Source organism: Balearica regulorum, chromosome 4 (assembly GCF_011004875.1).
Source record: "Balearica regulorum gibbericeps isolate bBalReg1 chromosome 4, bBalReg1.pri, whole genome shotgun sequence".
NCBI lineage: Eukaryota > Metazoa > Chordata > Aves > Gruiformes > Gruidae > Balearica > Balearica regulorum.
Genome location: NC_046187.1, coordinates 18,747,175 through 18,764,881, shown reverse-complemented (window position 1 = coordinate 18,764,881; position 17,707 = coordinate 18,747,175). Strand labels below are relative to the sequence as shown.

The 17,707-nt window shown below is 37.4% G+C and overlaps 1 protein-coding gene across 5 annotated transcripts in view; it reads left to right on the top strand.

Annotated features, from left to right (window-relative positions):
- PTPN13 (protein tyrosine phosphatase non-receptor type 13) overlaps positions 1–17,707 on the top strand; it is a 125,427-nt gene that overhangs the window by 32,729 nt on the left and 74,991 nt on the right. For all 5 annotated transcript variants that reach the window (XM_075751333.1, XM_075751332.1, XM_075751329.1 and 2 more), the window contains 4 exons: positions 3,775–3,944; positions 10,256–10,321; positions 12,787–12,972; positions 15,681–15,774. In XM_075751333.1, coding sequence (XP_075607448.1) covers positions 3,775–3,944; positions 10,256–10,321; positions 12,787–12,972; positions 15,681–15,774 — 516 coding nt within the window. The remainder of the gene's footprint in view (positions 1–3,774; positions 3,945–10,255; positions 10,322–12,786; positions 12,973–15,680; positions 15,775–17,707) is intronic.

The following is a 17,707-nucleotide window of genomic DNA, read 5'->3' as shown; positions in this document are numbered from 1 at the left end:
TTTGTTGCTTTTTATCTTTTTTCCCCCCTAGTACAAACAGGATAAAAGTAGAGTTACTTAAAAATGTTTTTTTTATGCTAAATCTGCGTACTAGGTGCTTTGAGACAGTTATTTTGGTTTGAGATGCATGCCTTAAGGAAGGAATGAAGAATGAGTTTATTGTCATCCTTTGTAATAGTAGATTAGATTCCCAAAGTTGTGATGTAGGCAGCATGATCTGATATATTAGTTAAAAGCTACTAAAACAGGAAGCTAAGAAAACGTCAACAAAAGGAGCTTGGCAAAATCAGCCCTTCTCCTAAACTTACAATTAATCACATTCCTTGTACATTGCTTCAGATTGTGAAGATTGTTGAGGGTGGATGGAAGAATTTTACGTGGATCAGTAAATTCAGCCTCTACAGCTGTAGGGGACAGATGCATGCTCCAAAGCTTGTTTAAATTAATATAGGGACGACTTCAGGCTAAATGGGGGGCGGGGGGTTATTGTTCTTAAGTATTAATGAGATGATTTAATTTTGTTTCTGTAGTATGTTTCAGAATATGAAGAGTTCATATTATTTAAAGTTTTTGTCATACAAAATGTTAAGGATAAAGCCTCCACATGACTTAAGTTTCCTGATTTGAGACTTTTAAGCAGAAATCTTACAATATTGTAAAATCTATTTTTTTTTTTAATATTGGGGGTATATACACACAGAACTAGTAAAAAAATCCAATAGTTACTTGCAGGCTTATTTTTGGAAGTTGATGGCTAACTAAGGTCATCTTTCTAAAAATGCTTTGCTATATAACGTAATATGTATGTATAATAGGAAGGGTCTTCCTATCTTTACGTTTCTTTTGTTTAGCATCTGAACTTACTGCCACAACAGTGAACAGCAATTCTGTTTTATTTCAGAGGAAGTGGGGTTAGAGGTGTAGTGCAAAGTGTCATCTCTTGGGGCTGGAAGGAACAGATAATGTTGTTTTCATTCATATTTCATTCAGTTGATTGACGTCAATTTCCACTACTTTCAACATACATGGTGTTTAAAGTTCTTGCTAGAGGAGTTTTCTTCAACTCATCTCATTTTTAAATGTACATATTTGATGACTTTTTCACAATAAGAGATATTTCTAGAGTCTGGTTTTGAAGCTGGCCATGCTAAGAGAAGGTGCCTGTAGAGGTAATGTCATTTGCCACACATTACTTGTAGAGGTAATGTCTTGCCACACACTGCAGTGAAACCATGATCTTGGACATGATTGAATATTTTTACTACTGTATCAAGCAGATATTTTGTTGTGGCCATTAAAGGGAGTGATTCCAGGCTTAAATCTTTTTGTAGCTAGGGGTCGATTGGATTTCTGTGGGGAAGAGGGACATTGTGTACTGCAGTGTAAGGATTGGTAATTAATATCTGCACGAAATTTAGAATGTCTTGTCTTGATCAAACTTACATGATGATGTTCAAGTAGCTCAGCAAATGCATTTCTTTTGTTGTTGATTGGATTTTATTTTTTTATAACACCTTGATAATTTCAATATTTCAACATATTTGAAGTCACACTGGAGAAGGTCTAGAAACAGATACTTGTACAGCTTTTTAGTTGAGCCATATATTTTATTTAGTTTCGCTTATATTGACATTGGTAGCTTCAAGTAGAATATATTGCTTTGTCTCTTGCAATCTTACTTACTGAAATACGGTAGCAAAAGTCCCTGAGATTTTGTCTTCTGTGTATAAGGAGATATCATCATGTATGGTTTTGTATTGGGGGTTTTGGGGCACTTTTTTGTATGTGACAAAGACCTGGTTTCCATGGGGAGCACAGCAGTTCTGTATGAGAACTTAAATTGGTTTAGCCTACATGATCAGAGATACCATCCATCAAGTACCTGTTTCTTTTGGATCCAAGGGAGAAAGGTGGAGCAATGAAATGCACTCCCCTGAGGCAAGAAGACTGAGCCTGTCTTCTATGTCATAAAAAGCAGAGCAGGGGGAAACCAGTTCTGCACTGTGAATCCTAAGCTTGTCATACTGGCTTTCAGCAATACATACTGGCATTTTGAAGTTCATTAGGAAAACTGTAACAAAATCTTTCAGTTCTCAGGTGATTAAACAACTTGAAATAGACTCTGTAGGATCTTTCCACTTCTAGAATGTTCGTTGCCTTCTGCTCTCTTTCCTTTTTAAAGCAAAATTCTGCATAGCGATTTAAGGTATGTTCAGAAAAATGTGTATGTTAGTCTTAGACTGGAAAATGAATTATTGGGTTCTCTACTGAACGATGTCTTTTCCGCACATTGGTAGGAGGGGAAACTTTCTGAGCTTCAGGATCTGAAAGTTGGGAATGTTTTTCTGGATAATTGTACTACCAAGTTGTTAATACAGTTTTACTTTGGCATCACAGAATGTAGAAAGCCTAAAAGCAATTTCTTAGCTGCTTTTGGCAGAAGGGGAGTTGAAGAAATTGAAGGACTAACTTGGTAGATCCTTTTACATCTGATACCTGCAAGCAGTAATTTAATACATTTCCTAGGAGATTAGAAATAATCTAGATTACAAGATAATTGAACAGCCTAGGAACCAGCACTGTAGGAATACCTTGAGCTGATAGGAGAGTGGAAAATGTTGTTAGTGATGGAGATGAAGGAGGAAATTATTATTCTGCTGTTGTTGCTTACTATGTAGAAGGAAAAGAAAGATTTCTCCTTCAAATGCGTGTTTCCTCAGGGCTTTGGTATATCATGTAGCATAAAACAGAGCAACTATCTCTTTGCCTATGGAAAAATAACAGTTAACTTTTATTTTTACTTAGATAAAAGTTTATGCCTCCTTCAGTGAAACTGAACTGATTTACTGTTTGAGGTATTTTGACTCGAGGAAATGGGCTCTCTCTTCCTGCCATAGTTAACTTTTACTTTCAAAGTAGATTTTTTTTGGGTTTAACACCTTTCCCAATGCATGTGACACCCCACCCCCCCCTTTTTTTTTTTGGTAGGTCTGTGCCAGAAGCTTGGCAACAGTATTATCAGACATCAAAAACCTAGCTGGCAAATTGCATATTCATGGCATAGGTAGTTTTCTTTGTCACTTTTGATTCTCTGATTTCAGTGCTTGTTTTGCTATTTTCAGGTATACCCCCAGGGTTTGAATGGGTTATCTAACTAAGGTTTCAGGTGTATTCTTGGCCCACTTCTGCCTAGAATTATTTTTTTCTTTTTCACTTTTGAAATATTTTTCTTCTTTAGGCTAAAAAGGACTTCTTTGCCCCAAAACGTCACTGTTTTTGTCCAGTTCCATCAGCTACTGTGATAAGGAGTTATTTCCTCTCTGTACTAACCTTGTCTTCTCTCTTCAGATCATTGCTGCTGCTGCAGCAGCACTGTATTAGTATAGCATTTAACTCCATTCTTATGTAGGAATTAGCCTTAATGATATGTATGCTGCAAAATGTGATGGTTTTATATGTCAACTGTAACATAAAAGAAATAACCTGAGGATAGGAGAGCTTGTGAATATTTTAGCAGGCTCTTCCTGAGCTTGCTGGTATGAATAATAGCAAAGAATAGTCAGAAAAGATAGATGTTAGACCTTAGTGTGATTAAAATTGGGGTGGTGGTTGTGGTTATGCAGCATCACAGGTAGAAAAGGAAGCATGAATCTATTCTATTAATAATATGTACCTGATATTAAACATGTCTTTGAGCAAATAAAATAACATCAAACAATGGCATCAAACAACATTGCTTTAATTTCAGGGGTTTTTTTTCCTTTTCAAATACAGCTGATCCTACTGCTCTGGGATTCATCATTTCTCCATGGTCTCTGCTGTTGCTTCCATCTGGCAGTGTATCATTTACTGATGAAAATGTCTCCCAACAAGACCTGCGAGCGTTCACAGCACCGGAGGTTCTGCAGAACCATTCTCTATCATCTCTGTCAGATGTTGAAAAGGTACAGTACCTCTTCCTTGGCATACAGGTGTTGTCTTTTACTGTTGATCCCTTCACAAAATAGCTTTAAATAGTCCTTTTTCTGTCTATGTGGTTCTTGATTTATATGTGTAATTGCTGATTTCTTTTGTGAAAGGACGAGGGATCCTCCTACTTTTTGTCCGTAAGAGTGGAATAGTGATTATGGTTGCACGCACTTATGAAGCGTCTGTGTGCAGGTCCCTGTTATGTGTATGCTACTGACAGCCATACTTGGGCAATGGCTACACAAAACAACTGACCGTTGAACTAGTAGTAAGCAACACTTTGCCGCCTTTTTCTAAAATATTTCAGTGACATCAATTTTAATTTTTAAAATTTTCTTTGGCAAAATGCATCTGAGACAAAAGCAAAGGAATTACTCAAGCAGCCAAGGGCTTCAAAAAATGGGATATTCCTACACTCATCTGAAAAGAAAATGTTTGTTTTAATTAATATAAGTATTCCTCAGTTGTGTGCGAAATTATTCCTTTCCACCTTCCTTTTTTAACTCTTCCCCAAGGATTAGATGTTCAGGAAGGTAAGGTTTGTATGTGTGATCTCTTCCAGGTCATTGATACGCACAGTCAAAATGACTACTTATTAAATGTTTTCTTAACAATAATTTGTTGCAAATGGTAACGCTTTCCCCAGAATCAAAGATATTTAGAGATGGGAGTAAGAGGGAAGCTGAGCACTATTTCCATCTCTTTGGCTTCTCTGGGTTGATAATCCTTAGAGAAGGAAGCTAGCCGCAGCCAGTGTTGTTGTAATGTGGGAACAATTATGACATTTGGCAGTCTTCCTCCAAGAAGAACAGCAGCATGCTCTTAACTCCAGAGGAAACCAGTATTGGCATCGATTGCTGTTGTGTGCAAAAGGACTATTAAAACATGTTTTTGTGTTGAATATTTTGTGTTTGCAGCTTTTTTCTTCTAAACCTTGTATATAGTCGGTTTTCTTTAGGGCTGTATCACCAAATACCTACTGAAAATCACTATTTCTTCAGTTATTCACAAGCTCTTTAGACATCCTTCTTGCCCTACAGTATTGTCAAAATTAATGGTATAATAAAATAGGTATATACTTTTATCTATGACAAAACTATAAGCAATTAACAACCTAGGTTGAAAGTTTTAATAGAAAAGTAAAAATAACACTGACATCAATACAAGATTTGGGATCAGTTACGTAGGATGCAGCTGCCAAGCTCTGTAGTCATACTATTGGAATTGTTTATCCTCTTTCAAGAGAGACAACACTGTTGAAGACAGTAACATTACCTCTGTTGCCAACTCTGAAGTTAATATGCAAAACAGGCCTTTAAAAATGCCAGAAAAAAGTTTTTTGAAATGATGTGTTTGTGACCTTCCTCAGAGCTGATTGCATTCTTTGTTCTCTGCCAGTATTCATTCAGTACGTTACTTTTTTCTTTTTGAAATAAATAGCAAACTGTCAGTATTATGTATCTTTATCTTAAATACTCAGAGTGAGCACTGTGGCCTATAAACTCCAGCACAGAGTGTATCAGTAGGTGATGACCAAATACTGGCATTCTGCACATATGGAGTGCTGATTAATCCTTGCCAGTTACAGCTGTGTGAATTTATTTCATGATACTAGTATAACCTTGCTTGCTGAAAGGTGATGACAAAATGGAGACTCTAGGCCACAGCAACTGCATTGCTGTTTTCATTGGGAAACAATTGGATGTGGAAACAGACAATCTTTGGCTTTACATAAGCAAGTTATTCATACAGTCACACATAAGCTAAATAAAACCCTTTAGCTTGTGGTATTCAGCTTTAGCATTAGGTTGAAGCTTCAGGCTTTTGACTTGAGATGAACCTGGTTTGTGTTTGAACACTACTCGATTTCTGCGTGTGTTTTTGCACAAACTGGGGGGAGAAAATTAACAGTTCTGGTAGCCTGGGATGGTACAAAAACATTTGAAGAAAACTTGCTGCTACCATTCTTGTTCTCAGTTTAAATCCTTGTGGATAAATCACACAGCTGTTCTCTCAGTGTGGTAGTCATGTCTGGGTATAGTGAAGGACAGCTGTAATCTGAAGATGGGATCTGTGAGTTCCTGCATTCGCTCATGTGAGACCCTCCAGTTGAATTCTTAGAAATGTACTATTATGTACAAAGAATTTAAGTCTTTTCATGATGGCAATGGTATAGACCAGTATACGTAAAAATAATCTTTGATAATGCATCGGAGGACACACACACGCACACACATGACCAGAGTATCTGTAATACTGATCTATAATCCCCTGGCTGGGAACTGCACGGTATAGTACGTTTGTACAAAATGCTTCAAACGTATGAGTCCTCTTGGGTTTATTTGCTTACCTGCTTATATGGAAGGAGGAAACATAGCTTTGTACAAAAACTTTTGTCCTATTATGGCTTTATTAGTTGAAGTGAGTAGGGCTGATAAACAGCATATATGTGCATCCTTCTTTTTATTGACCATTTCCCTTTTCATTTGTATTAAACTGTGTGTTGGGCGGTACACTGGTTATTTGTCCTAATATGTTGACTTCATGTTTCTTAGATACTGCTTTGCACATGCTGACTGCAGTAACTTTTAACATATTTAAACTTTTTTTTTTTCTGTCACAACTTGCTGTAGTTCACTGAATTAATTTACTGGAAATCCGGTATCTTCCTCCTTTTTGGTGGTCATTCTGAAACGGAACCATGTCTGAAAGCTGCTGAAGGCATGAAACATGTCTTGTTTCTTAAAGGCCTTGTACCAGACAGTGACAGGGCTGCATTTGTCTCTTGAGTTATGACTTTACTTGCTAACACAAAGTAACAGTCTATTCAAGTATCAATATTAGAAAAAATGATAGTCAATGTTTTGATTCCAAACACCCAGTTAATCTGAATACAAAATAAGTCTAGGGTAACTGTAAGCTTATGGAAATAGAGTAAGTATACTGTTCAAAATTATAACAAAAGATTAATTTTGGAAATTTGATGTTAATTTATGTATTGTAGAAAATATTAGAAGTATCATAATACAAAAAAACCCTATAATTTTTGAGTAAATGCTTGCATTTTTGAGATGCATGTTACGTGCCTCTAAATCAAAGATTACCTCATCTGGAGAGAGAGAAGATGATGTTAAATATGAATGCTTATTAGGTAGTATTGTACAAAAACAAGACTTACTAATCATTTGAAATTAGCAAAATTCTTGGGGTTTTACAACACAATTTTTCAATAGATGCTTATTGCTGGAATTTGCTCTTGTGTAAGGAACTTGATGTAATGCTGCAGTCATGATCTTATAAACAGACTGTTGTGGGATTTTTTAATTTTCTTTTTTCCCTCCTGACTATCTGACATAACCTAAGGCTGTCAAACTATAATAAGCAGTTAGAAATTTGTAAGGAGAATTGTCAAACACCCGTTAAATAGCAATATGACTATTTTATTTTTTGAAGTTAAGGTGTAGAAGTAGAAAAGAGTTGAATGATGTGTGTGCAGGCATTACATTAAAATAAAAAAATTAGTTCAGCTGATATGTAGTGGATACTTTTTTTTTTTTTTAGTAGTAGTGGCTTGCAAGTAACTTTGAAATGCTGTGATACTTTGAAAACATCCTTAAGTTAATATAAAGCTTGGTGGAATTGAAGTACCACATCACAAACTGTTTCACCTCACTTTTATTTTGAAAGCTGTTTTCAGATAGATTAGTGGTGTAGCATGTTTTAGTTTAGAGGTCTGATTGTGTGGTTGTACAATAATATTTTTGTTGAGAATGATGAACTTCTTGGTTTTGGAAATATCTTCCATTATGTTGAAGCTTAGAATCATAGAATGATAGAATATCCTGAGTTGGAAGGGACTCGTGAGGATCGAGTCCAAATCCAGACTCCACTGAGGGCAAACCAAAAATTAAATCATGTATCTAAGAGCATTGTCCAAATACTTCTTGAACACTGACAGACTTAGGACCATGACTGCTTCTCTGATTAGAATGAACAGTTTTGATGATAGACTTTTTAAGTGCTGTTCTTGTATTTTGGGGGGATGGGAGGGCTTTAGAGGCTTTTTTCATTTTAATTTATTTGGGTTTGTGTGGTTTTGTTGTGGAGTTTTTTCCTGAAAAGTTTTTTTTTGCATGCATTATTACCCTGAAAGAATATTCACCTTTTTCTGTATAGCTATGGTATATCCGGATGTGTAAGGAAGACATTCTAGTGTTTCAGCTGAAAAGGTAATAGGTAATAAACCAGATATAGAACAATTTTCTCAGTATTTGAAAGATAATGTTTCTGGTTGAACGGGGCAGTGGTATTAACTGAGAACCCTTGATGCTTGTCTGTGACTTCCGTCCTATTCTGCTCTTCACGTGGAACAGAGACAACTCATTTTGGCCAGTGCTTGCTGTCTGGGAGAGAAGGCTGATGGGTGAGCCCTTGCCAGCTACCACTGTGCTGCCTACATATTTGTGTGTAGAATAAATCTGTATCATCTGCACCTGTGTACAACACTGCAGTCCTGCCAGAACATGCCACTGTCAACAAAATTTGCCTCCTTATTTTCTCTTCTGAGCATGATTATGAAGAAATTCTCCATGGTTCTGCTTCAGCTTTATGATAAAGAAAAACATCGTTTCTCTATATTTCTCTACCTGCATATTCTTGCACATCTGTGTCTGAATGCACACTAGCTGACCCCATTCTCCTGTCTTCAATGTTTGCCAGTCAGATAGACTGAACCGTACTAGAGAGTAACCATGTGTCAGCAGTATCTGGTATATCGCTGTCTTACACTGATGGAAACCTTTCTGTCCTGTGGCAACTCATAGGCTGTGCTAGACAGAGACCGTACCACAAGATTTAAGTGGTAGAAGTTTAGGATTGGAGTGCTTCTCTGAATATGTTGAATTCTAATTTTGTATGAATAAAGCATGTTGAATTTATGAGAACAATTTTTATAACATGTTTCTTCTAAGTGTATTCAGTAATTACTTCCTTACCCTGTCACAAAGCTGTGTATTGCTCTTCTGAATACATAAATGAACCTTTTTCTGTTTTTACAATAGAAATCTGAAAATACATCATGCTTGTGTTTTGGGGTTAATTCCTGGCACAGTTCAGTAATGGTATAATGTCTTTCAAGCAGTCTGGTCTAAAATGAGAAACATTATGCAACATCCTTTTTCTGAGTCTTCAAGAATATATTTTGTTGTCTTCTGTAGGCTAGATGTGTGATTTATTTTTATTTTTTAAATTTTTTTAACAACTCTGCATATTTAGTGTGGGAAGGAGAAAATTATTTTTAACATTTTATAGGTTCTGTTGCAATGTCCATTACCTTTGTACACTCAATTTACACCTAAGTTTTAAAAATCTTTATATGAAGTATCCGAGTCCGGACAGATTTTGTCAATGTATGTACCTAATACTTAGGATATTTTGCTTTTAGTTAGTGAAGAGGCTGACTTAAGCAAATAGCTTTTAATTTATCGCTGTCCCTGTAATTGTTGTTCATTGCCTCCACAATTATTTAATAAACTTGTTGCTTTTAAGTAGCACAAACATTACTGCTAACTGGGTAGAAAGAACTGTCACTAGAGTATGTTACTTATATAGTCCAGAAAAACTACCTTTTTTCTGCACTTACCTACCTGTTTTGTTTTCACAGTCACCTGTAGGGACAGTGTGTCTTTGTGCTCTTAATTCTGCAGTATTTAAAGGATTTATTCCCTGTCCTGATGGGCTTAATATGTTAAAGATGTATTAATGTAATTAATGTTGATATTAATCATTAATTATATCTTAAAATATCAATAATAGATTAAGATTACTGCTTTATGCATTGATACTCTTGTGTTTGTTCCTTTTTTTCCTTTGATCCCAATCTTGGGGATCTCTTGACAGTAGTAGCCCACTGTTTGAGTCCTGCTAAGGTGTGCCTTGCCTTCAGACTAAAGTTTTAAGGAGCCTTGGACACAACCATGTTGTCTATACCCCACAACAGGCTGATCACATGGATTACGTGTGCTTCTGGCTTCAATGTGAGATGAAAGCTTAAAATTGAACAGAGAAGACAGAGGCACTGGTTAGATGCAGTATGTTTTGTACCAGTAGGATTTGTTTCTCTGAGCCTTGTGGCAAAGGAGAATAATGATTTGAAAGACAACTGAGCTTAAATACCAGGAATATATATAGGCAAAATGATGTTAAGTTAGTTGCTGTACTTTAAAGTTCTGCTTTGCATTTCCAGTCCTGTTCAACGACTTGACAAACATCTTGTGTTTTATGACAGGTCCATATTTATTCTCTTGGTATGGCACTCTTTTGGGGAGCTGACCATGAAGTTCCTCAAAGTCAGGTAAGTTTAGATTTGGTTTCGTTTAATATTGTAGCTTCAGACTTGAATCTGCATTTGAGTTAACATCGCAGGGTGTCATAATGAGACACTGAAGAGTAAGTTGCTTTCCTGTACTTGGATACTTATCCCATGGAGTGTGTGGGGGAGGTGACGGTGATGTTGCCTTAAAGAAGGTGCTGATACTACATTTCTGTTAGTTTCTATGAAGATATATCTGGGCTAGTCTATCTTGTAGTGTCACAGGCTGAAAGACAACAGCTTAAGCTGTTGACAAAGGAGAAAATTATTTGGTTTGGTTTAGGCTTATATAAAATCAAATATTTAAATAACACTGTTGCTTTACTCATAATAAAGCAACTTGTTCTCTGTGCTGCCATAACTTCTGTTAGTCTGGACTTGGCACATACAGATACTTACATTACACAAGGGCCAAAAAAGGGTATGAATTGTTTGGAATAGGGAGTAGACTCTTGCTATTGACTTGTCAGTCAATGCAGACAGCTGCAGACTGCTTAGAGCCGAGTGTTGTTGCTCAGTGGGGTTATTTCACACACCCAGCAGAACTTCTAGAATGTCTTTCCAAAACTGGCTGAAGATTATGATTCATCATCTTCCTGGGTATTCCTTCCCTGCCCCCAGTTAAACTTTTGGAAGTCAATGTCTAAAAGAGTGAAAATAAGATGAAATGCATCTGAAAAAACATTTAATGATGGACTTGCAGTTGTGGGATTTGGCAGAACATTGTGCAGCTCAAGGAGATAAGCTATTTCTGTTTCATATTTGGGTTCAGTTCTACTAATTGGTGTTAATGTACAAGGACAAGTAAGGAAACTTTGAAAGGCTCTTTGACAATTTAAGTATTCAGCTCCTAATATTTTCTTCAAATATTAGGAGTGGTAGTTGGGTTCTCATTTGTACTGATTTGGAAGTAGCTGCCTGAATGCAAAAGTCAGAAAATTCAAAGCTACAACTGTTCCAGGGATACTTACTGCCTACAGTAATGCCTTCTGTGCCTGTCCCAAAAGCCCCAGTATTTTTAGACAGCTATCCCTGTTCTTTGCTCTCCTGTCTGTAGGAGGTGAAAGGAACAGTAGTCAGCAGTAGTGGGAGAGTGACTTAACATAGGTAGAGATAGGTGTTGAGCAGAAAGTAGGCATGATTTTTAACCCCCCTTTTCTTTGTTTCTTCCTTTGGTATTGGATTGTATCAACAGTTTCACAGTAATGCAGTGGGAAGGAGTACTCTACCTTTTGATATAACGATGTTTTTCCAAAAACTGTGGTGGGGTCTGCCTAGAAAGAAAGGGGGGAGCAGAGATCTAGAATCTACCTTTGGGATGTTCTCATGCGGTGCCTCTGCCCTGCAGAGTTAGCGGAGGCAAAAGGACACTCTGTGTATGGCATTGCCTTTAAGTGTTAATTTGCATGTCTGGATCTTCCCATTTTTCAATTATTCTTTTTTTCATATTTGCCTGCCTATGTTAGTTAATTATGCTTCTGTGCTGGGAGTTTGGTTGAATGCAAGAGTGGTTTTTACAACTGTTTAAAAGTGCTAAACAGATAAATTGGAAAAACCTTTGTTAATTAAATCAGGATGGTCCAGAATACTTTTTTTTTATTATGGTACAGTTTAAGAGCACTAATACATGGAGGATTGGAAGATTGTAATGGTTTGAAGTGCTCCCTGATGCAAAAATCAGCACACTCGTACTTTGCTGGTTACCAAAGTGGGTAACACCAAAGTGGGAGCAGATTAGAAAGCTCAGTTCCCAAGTGGCTGCGGCATCTGAGAACAAGTGTTATCACTGACAATTGCATACCCTGCGGAGTAATATTCCACATACAATGTGCTGGATTAACTGAATGGGAGGAGAATTAAATCTAGATTGTTCTTAACCGTGTGAGTGTTGTCCGGCAACCATGAAGCTCTGCTTCCTTAACCAGTGGCTTTGCTGTTTTATTCCTTGCTTTTTTGTTGAGATTGTTTGATGAGATCACTGTACTTTGGAAATGCTAAGGCAGCTGCTGCAAAATGCTGGTGAGGTGAGAAACTGCAGAAAATGAGTGTAGCAGACAGAGGGTTACAAAATTATTGTAATGAGGATTGAATTTTATGCTGGTGACTGGCAGAATGTTCAAAATCAACAAAGAAAATTTCCTTTTCACTAGTCATTAAGCCCTTGAGAAAGGAAAGCATTGGTGTCCTGACCTTACAGATCAGACAGCTTGTTTGGACCAGATTGTTGTAGAGTAGGAATCAAATCTGATGCTGAATGCCTGTCCTCTGATCAACAACTGCTATTTATTCACCGCCTAGATGATGACTTTCAAATTGGCACTCAAATAATGTAGGGAATAAGTTTTGTGAATAGTTATTTTACTGTGTTGAATGTCTTTTTTCTGTGTGTGCCACAAGTCACTATTAAAATTGATTCTCCTATCCCTCCTGTTTTTCTTTGTTACTAGCCTATCAAACTTGGAGATCATCTCAACAGCATACTCCTCGGCATGTGTGAAGATGTAATTTATGCCCGTGTTTCTGTACGGACTGTTCTGGATGCTTGCAGTGCCCACATAAGGAACAGTAACTGTGCCCCTTCTTTTTCCTATGTGAAACAGTTGGTCAGACTGGTTCTGGGAAGCCTGTCTGGGGTAAGTGTGTGTCAGCATTTGAGGAACAATAGAGATGAGCAGGAAGAGAGCAAAGGTGCTAATTCACAGTCACTCTGCAGTCATTCTTCCTCTTGTTTTACTATGTTGCAATTTTGATAAGGGGGGGATGTTGAAAGGAGAGAATTGCTTCTCTCCCCTTGTAACAATTTGTGCACTTGACAATTCCTCCTGGGATGTGCATTCACAACAGCTGTTTCTGAGGAAGATAATTTTGTGAACTGTTTGTCTTCATTGAAAGAAAAGTAGGGAAAAACGGGAGAACACAAAAGATTATGAACTCTGGAGCAAGCCTTAGACTTGTTGCTACCTGAAATGCTTCAAAAATGATTGCTGTGAATTTTCTTTTTTTAAAGTTATGCTTGACTTTTGGAGAGCTGCTTATTAACAGGAGGAGTGACTTTTTAGCCAATTCTCTTGTGCTTCTCTTGCAATTCTGCTCAGCTCTTGAATATGATAATTGTGGAGGACGTTATTGTCTAATGATGACAAATGTATTAAACTGTTTTCAGAAGTGAAACAAACTACATGAACTCATCTTGCAAAGTTACTATTCCTGACAGGCAACTTCTCCCTTCACCTAAACCATTACGACATAACTTCAGAATAGTTAAATAATTTCCAGGCTCTGAGTAGAAAGGAAGGCCATAAATTGTCAATACTGTTAGATTGTTCTCTGGCCAATACTTGCTTTCCTTGTGTTCTGTTTATAATTGTAACAAACGCTGAGCGGTTTATTATTGCTGGAATGATATCCCATGATGGTCCTGAATTTTATTTTATCCAGTTTTATATCATTGAAACTCCTTTTTTTTTTTTTTTTTTTTTAATCTCATAGGGTTATGCCAAGGTAAAAATTGGTGTCTGGAGACACAGCACTGTAATTCCAAGAAAAATATTTGACTTGATAATGCTTCCTTTTTTAAAAAAAAAAAAAAAAATTGTTATCATCTAGTTGTTAGATAGTTTCTTCATAAATCTGGTTAGGAAACGCTTGCATGAGATGTGAGGTCCCTGCACTTGTCTGATATTTGGCAGCAGCTGATTAAAACAGGCCTCCACACATAATGCTGAGCTCTACACTATCAGTCTGGTGCTCCTCGCTGTAATGTCTGAAGTCTTATGTAGTTGCCAAATGGAGCTAGTCTGTGATTCAATGAAATAAAGTGAAGCTTTAATCAGTGAAGCTATTAAAATAAAGACCCAAACCTTGAATTGAGCTACGAGATACAGAAACAGCCACTCTCAAGAGTAAGTCCCCAAGTTCTTAATGGCCCTTTCTGCTTAGCAAATTTTCTGCTTTTCCTTATCTTGTTCTTGTCAGCAGCCTTTCAGAGGGAGTCTGAGGTTAGTGTGACAGACTATACCAGTCTACCAAAGGTAGCAATAGTGGTCCCAAATGCATATACTGAAATCCAGTGGAGAGCTGAATCCAGCAACTGCATTCCTGTCTCCTATACCAAGTTGATAATGAAGGAGCAGGACAGCTGGTAGTTATCCAGTGCTGAAGTTTTGCTAATCTAGATTTCCTCTGCCAGTAACCTTTTTAACCTAATTCATCATGTGTCACTGGATTGGCTTTGCAAGAGGACAAGAATAAAACAGCCGAAGAGAACCAAGTGCTGACAGAACAACAACATAGCTACGCTACTGTGCTTTTGTGCAGCTTAGCTAGCCATCCTTGCTGTTTTTAATGTTTAGAGCTTTGTATGTGTGCTGGAATTTTTAAGTTAATATGAACACCATATAAAGTTGCGGGGTTTTCAGAACCATAGTACAACTTGCTATTTCAAGGTCAGCGTGCCTCGAAACTTGATTGGTCTTATCAAAGGCTAGAGAGGTCTTAGCTCTGTAACTGGTCATTTGGTGGTCTATGAAGTGCAGCTGAGAGGTTCTGTTTGAATATTTTCACTTTCTATGTTAATATGCTTCGTAAAGGGCAATGTTTAATGTTGATTGAGTTGCATTGTAACAGTGATGGATAGAAGACTGCTTGATTTCTCCTTCCCACCTCCCAGCTAAGCCACTGCCCAAGTTATGCTGCTTCTCACTATATCAAAAGATCTCACTAAAGATTCTTTGTTGTAGCAAAGAAGCTCTTCTTTGAATGATCATACATGTGAAATAAATTTTTTTTAGGGAAGTAGTGATTAAAAAAAAAAGTTAAAAGTTAATGGGAGTAGCTAAGCCTGACACACAAAAGGAATGTGCCTCAGGGCTAAAGAGACTTCTCACAAATGCGTGAGATCTTACACGTGTAAGTTGTGTGAGGTATCAGCCTAAAACTATCAGGTACAAGACAGTTCTCCTTGTTATACAGAAAATTCATCAGGCCAATTGCAAGTTCCAGTCATGTTGCATGGAACATGGTTTTTGAATGTGACTGTCTCTTCAGTTTGCTGTAGAGGGGGAATGTTACACGCCTGTGAACTTAATTTATACTTAGTGGAAAAAAGTAGACCAAATGTTATAGTAAAAATAATGCACAGATTATTCAAATGTGGATAATTCTAGGGGATGTTCTCACTGTTGAACCTGTTTTTTTTATGAAAAAAAGTTTCAACTTCTACTCTGAACTTGAACTTAACTGTTTGGCACTTGTTATGTTGTGCGTTTACATAATGGATGCTTGTTTCATACTAATGTGAGCTCTTTCAATATTTGACTTTGTGTTACTGCCTGTTTTGTAGGTGGATCAGCTTTCTTGCAATGGAGATAGAAAATTGCAGCCAGACAGGAGCCAGGCTATTCGGGAGAGGCTGAGGGGAAAAGGACTTCCCACAGGTAAGTGCTTCACTGCAGTAAGGGTTATGGCAATAAATACAGCCCTGTGGAAGACCAAGTTTGGGTAGATTTTGTGGCCAAAGAAGTTGAATAGTGGAGGACTTGCTGATATTCACAGAACTCTGATGGTTCAGTATCTAGCTAAGTGTTGGTGATGGTGACATGAGAACAGTTGTTTTAAGAAAATACTTGTCCTTTTCCAGTTCAGTCCTGATGGTAGGAACAGGTTTTTTGAAGTTCTTAATCAAAAGTTTTGTTTCTGGATAAAGGGAATCTTCAGCTGAAAGTAGGTTAGCTAGAGGAACAGGATGCAGCTTTTCTTAGTTCCTTCTTTCCTGTGGACTCTGCTTTCTCTTCATAGGTCTAGTTGCACACAGCCCCTTTCCCCGGGAAAAGGGAAAGAATGTTTTCTCATATGTGCATTTTCTCTGCATGTAAAGCTTTTTTCTGTCTCCTCTTTTTTTTTCTTGAAGAGACATATTATATGTTCTGTCACAGTTCTGCTCTGCTTTGACAGTGTGAGGTGAACATGGAGGCCAGGCAGGGTTGTACTGTTACTTCAGGGGAGTAAGGAAAGAGGAAAACGGGGGGAGGAGGGAAGGAGAGGAATGTGTGTGTCAGGGAGGAGAGACTGTTCCAGAAGCAGACTGTTGCTATTGCTATGGTGGAGGAAAAGGGATAAAGTGATGTGGGTTGTCAGCTGATGCCGGCCATGACTTCATTAGATGTCCTTTTTTAACATCAACTCTGTACTAGGCTTCTTGGATAAGTGGATGTGTTCTTCCAAAAGACTGATCTTGTATTTTTCTGGAAGAATTGTGGGGCTGGGTAGCAGCATTTTATAAGGCAACAGTTTGGACCACTCTGTCATTGTGATCCAGGCAGTGAAATGTGATAATCAGGTGAGACCATTCCCACCTTAAAATATTTATCTGTAAATGGAGTATTTTGGCGCTAGAATGCGACATCACCCACAAATACTCAATACCATAAGGGATAGCAACATGGTTTTCATCCGCCTCACATTATCTCTCTGCCTATTTACCACCAATAAACTTGGAACAACGTTATGTTGCTGGTGTACTTGAGTTGGACAGTTGAGTGTTTTTTTTTCAGTTGTGTCAAGTGACACTGCAGTGAATTGCAGGAACCAAAATAATTGATGGAGTTGTCAGTAGCAACAGAAATTGCAAAAGTTAGACATGAGTCTGGCAAGACATTGGTGGTTGTCTTTTATTGATTCTTTTGAGATGAGTCCTAGATTAGGCTAGTTTTCGATATAAAAACCTTATGTCAGTGGTTGCCAGCCCTTTTAGTACAGCACTATGTGTTTAGGAACAGTTTCTGGTACAAGCTGTCTCTTTGTTTTCTGGCACAAATGCACTGTTCTGACTGCTTTCGCAGAGGGGTTGTTTTCTTGCTGGCTTTTTTTTCTTCTTTTCCAGAATATTTCTGTAGCAATAGGAATATCAGTAGGAATACAGGGTTTGGGACTGGATCAATCTAGTTGACTGGATTTGTAGACAATGTAATGCCTTTCCTGAACGTAAGCCCTTTCTTAAAATTAATTTTTTCCCTGGTTCCCACCAATTTTATAAGGGTTGTACCAGAACCTTAGTGTTCTGATTGTTAAATTGTTTATTTTTTAACCCTATTCTTCCCAATTTCCAGTGTTGTCATATTCACAGTTTCTTTACACACCTTTGTTCTTTTGGCAGTACTAACCTATTCCATATTGCTCACCTTTTTTTTTTTTTCTTATAACTTTATTTGAGCACTACCATTTGGCTACTACCTCAAGCTTTGTCATTTCCATACCCTCTTTCCATCATCTATTCTGCTTTTTATTCTGTGATCATCATAAAGTGCATATTTTGATAAAGATCAGAATATTTGTTAAGTCTTGGAGACATAGCAAGATTGACTTTAAACT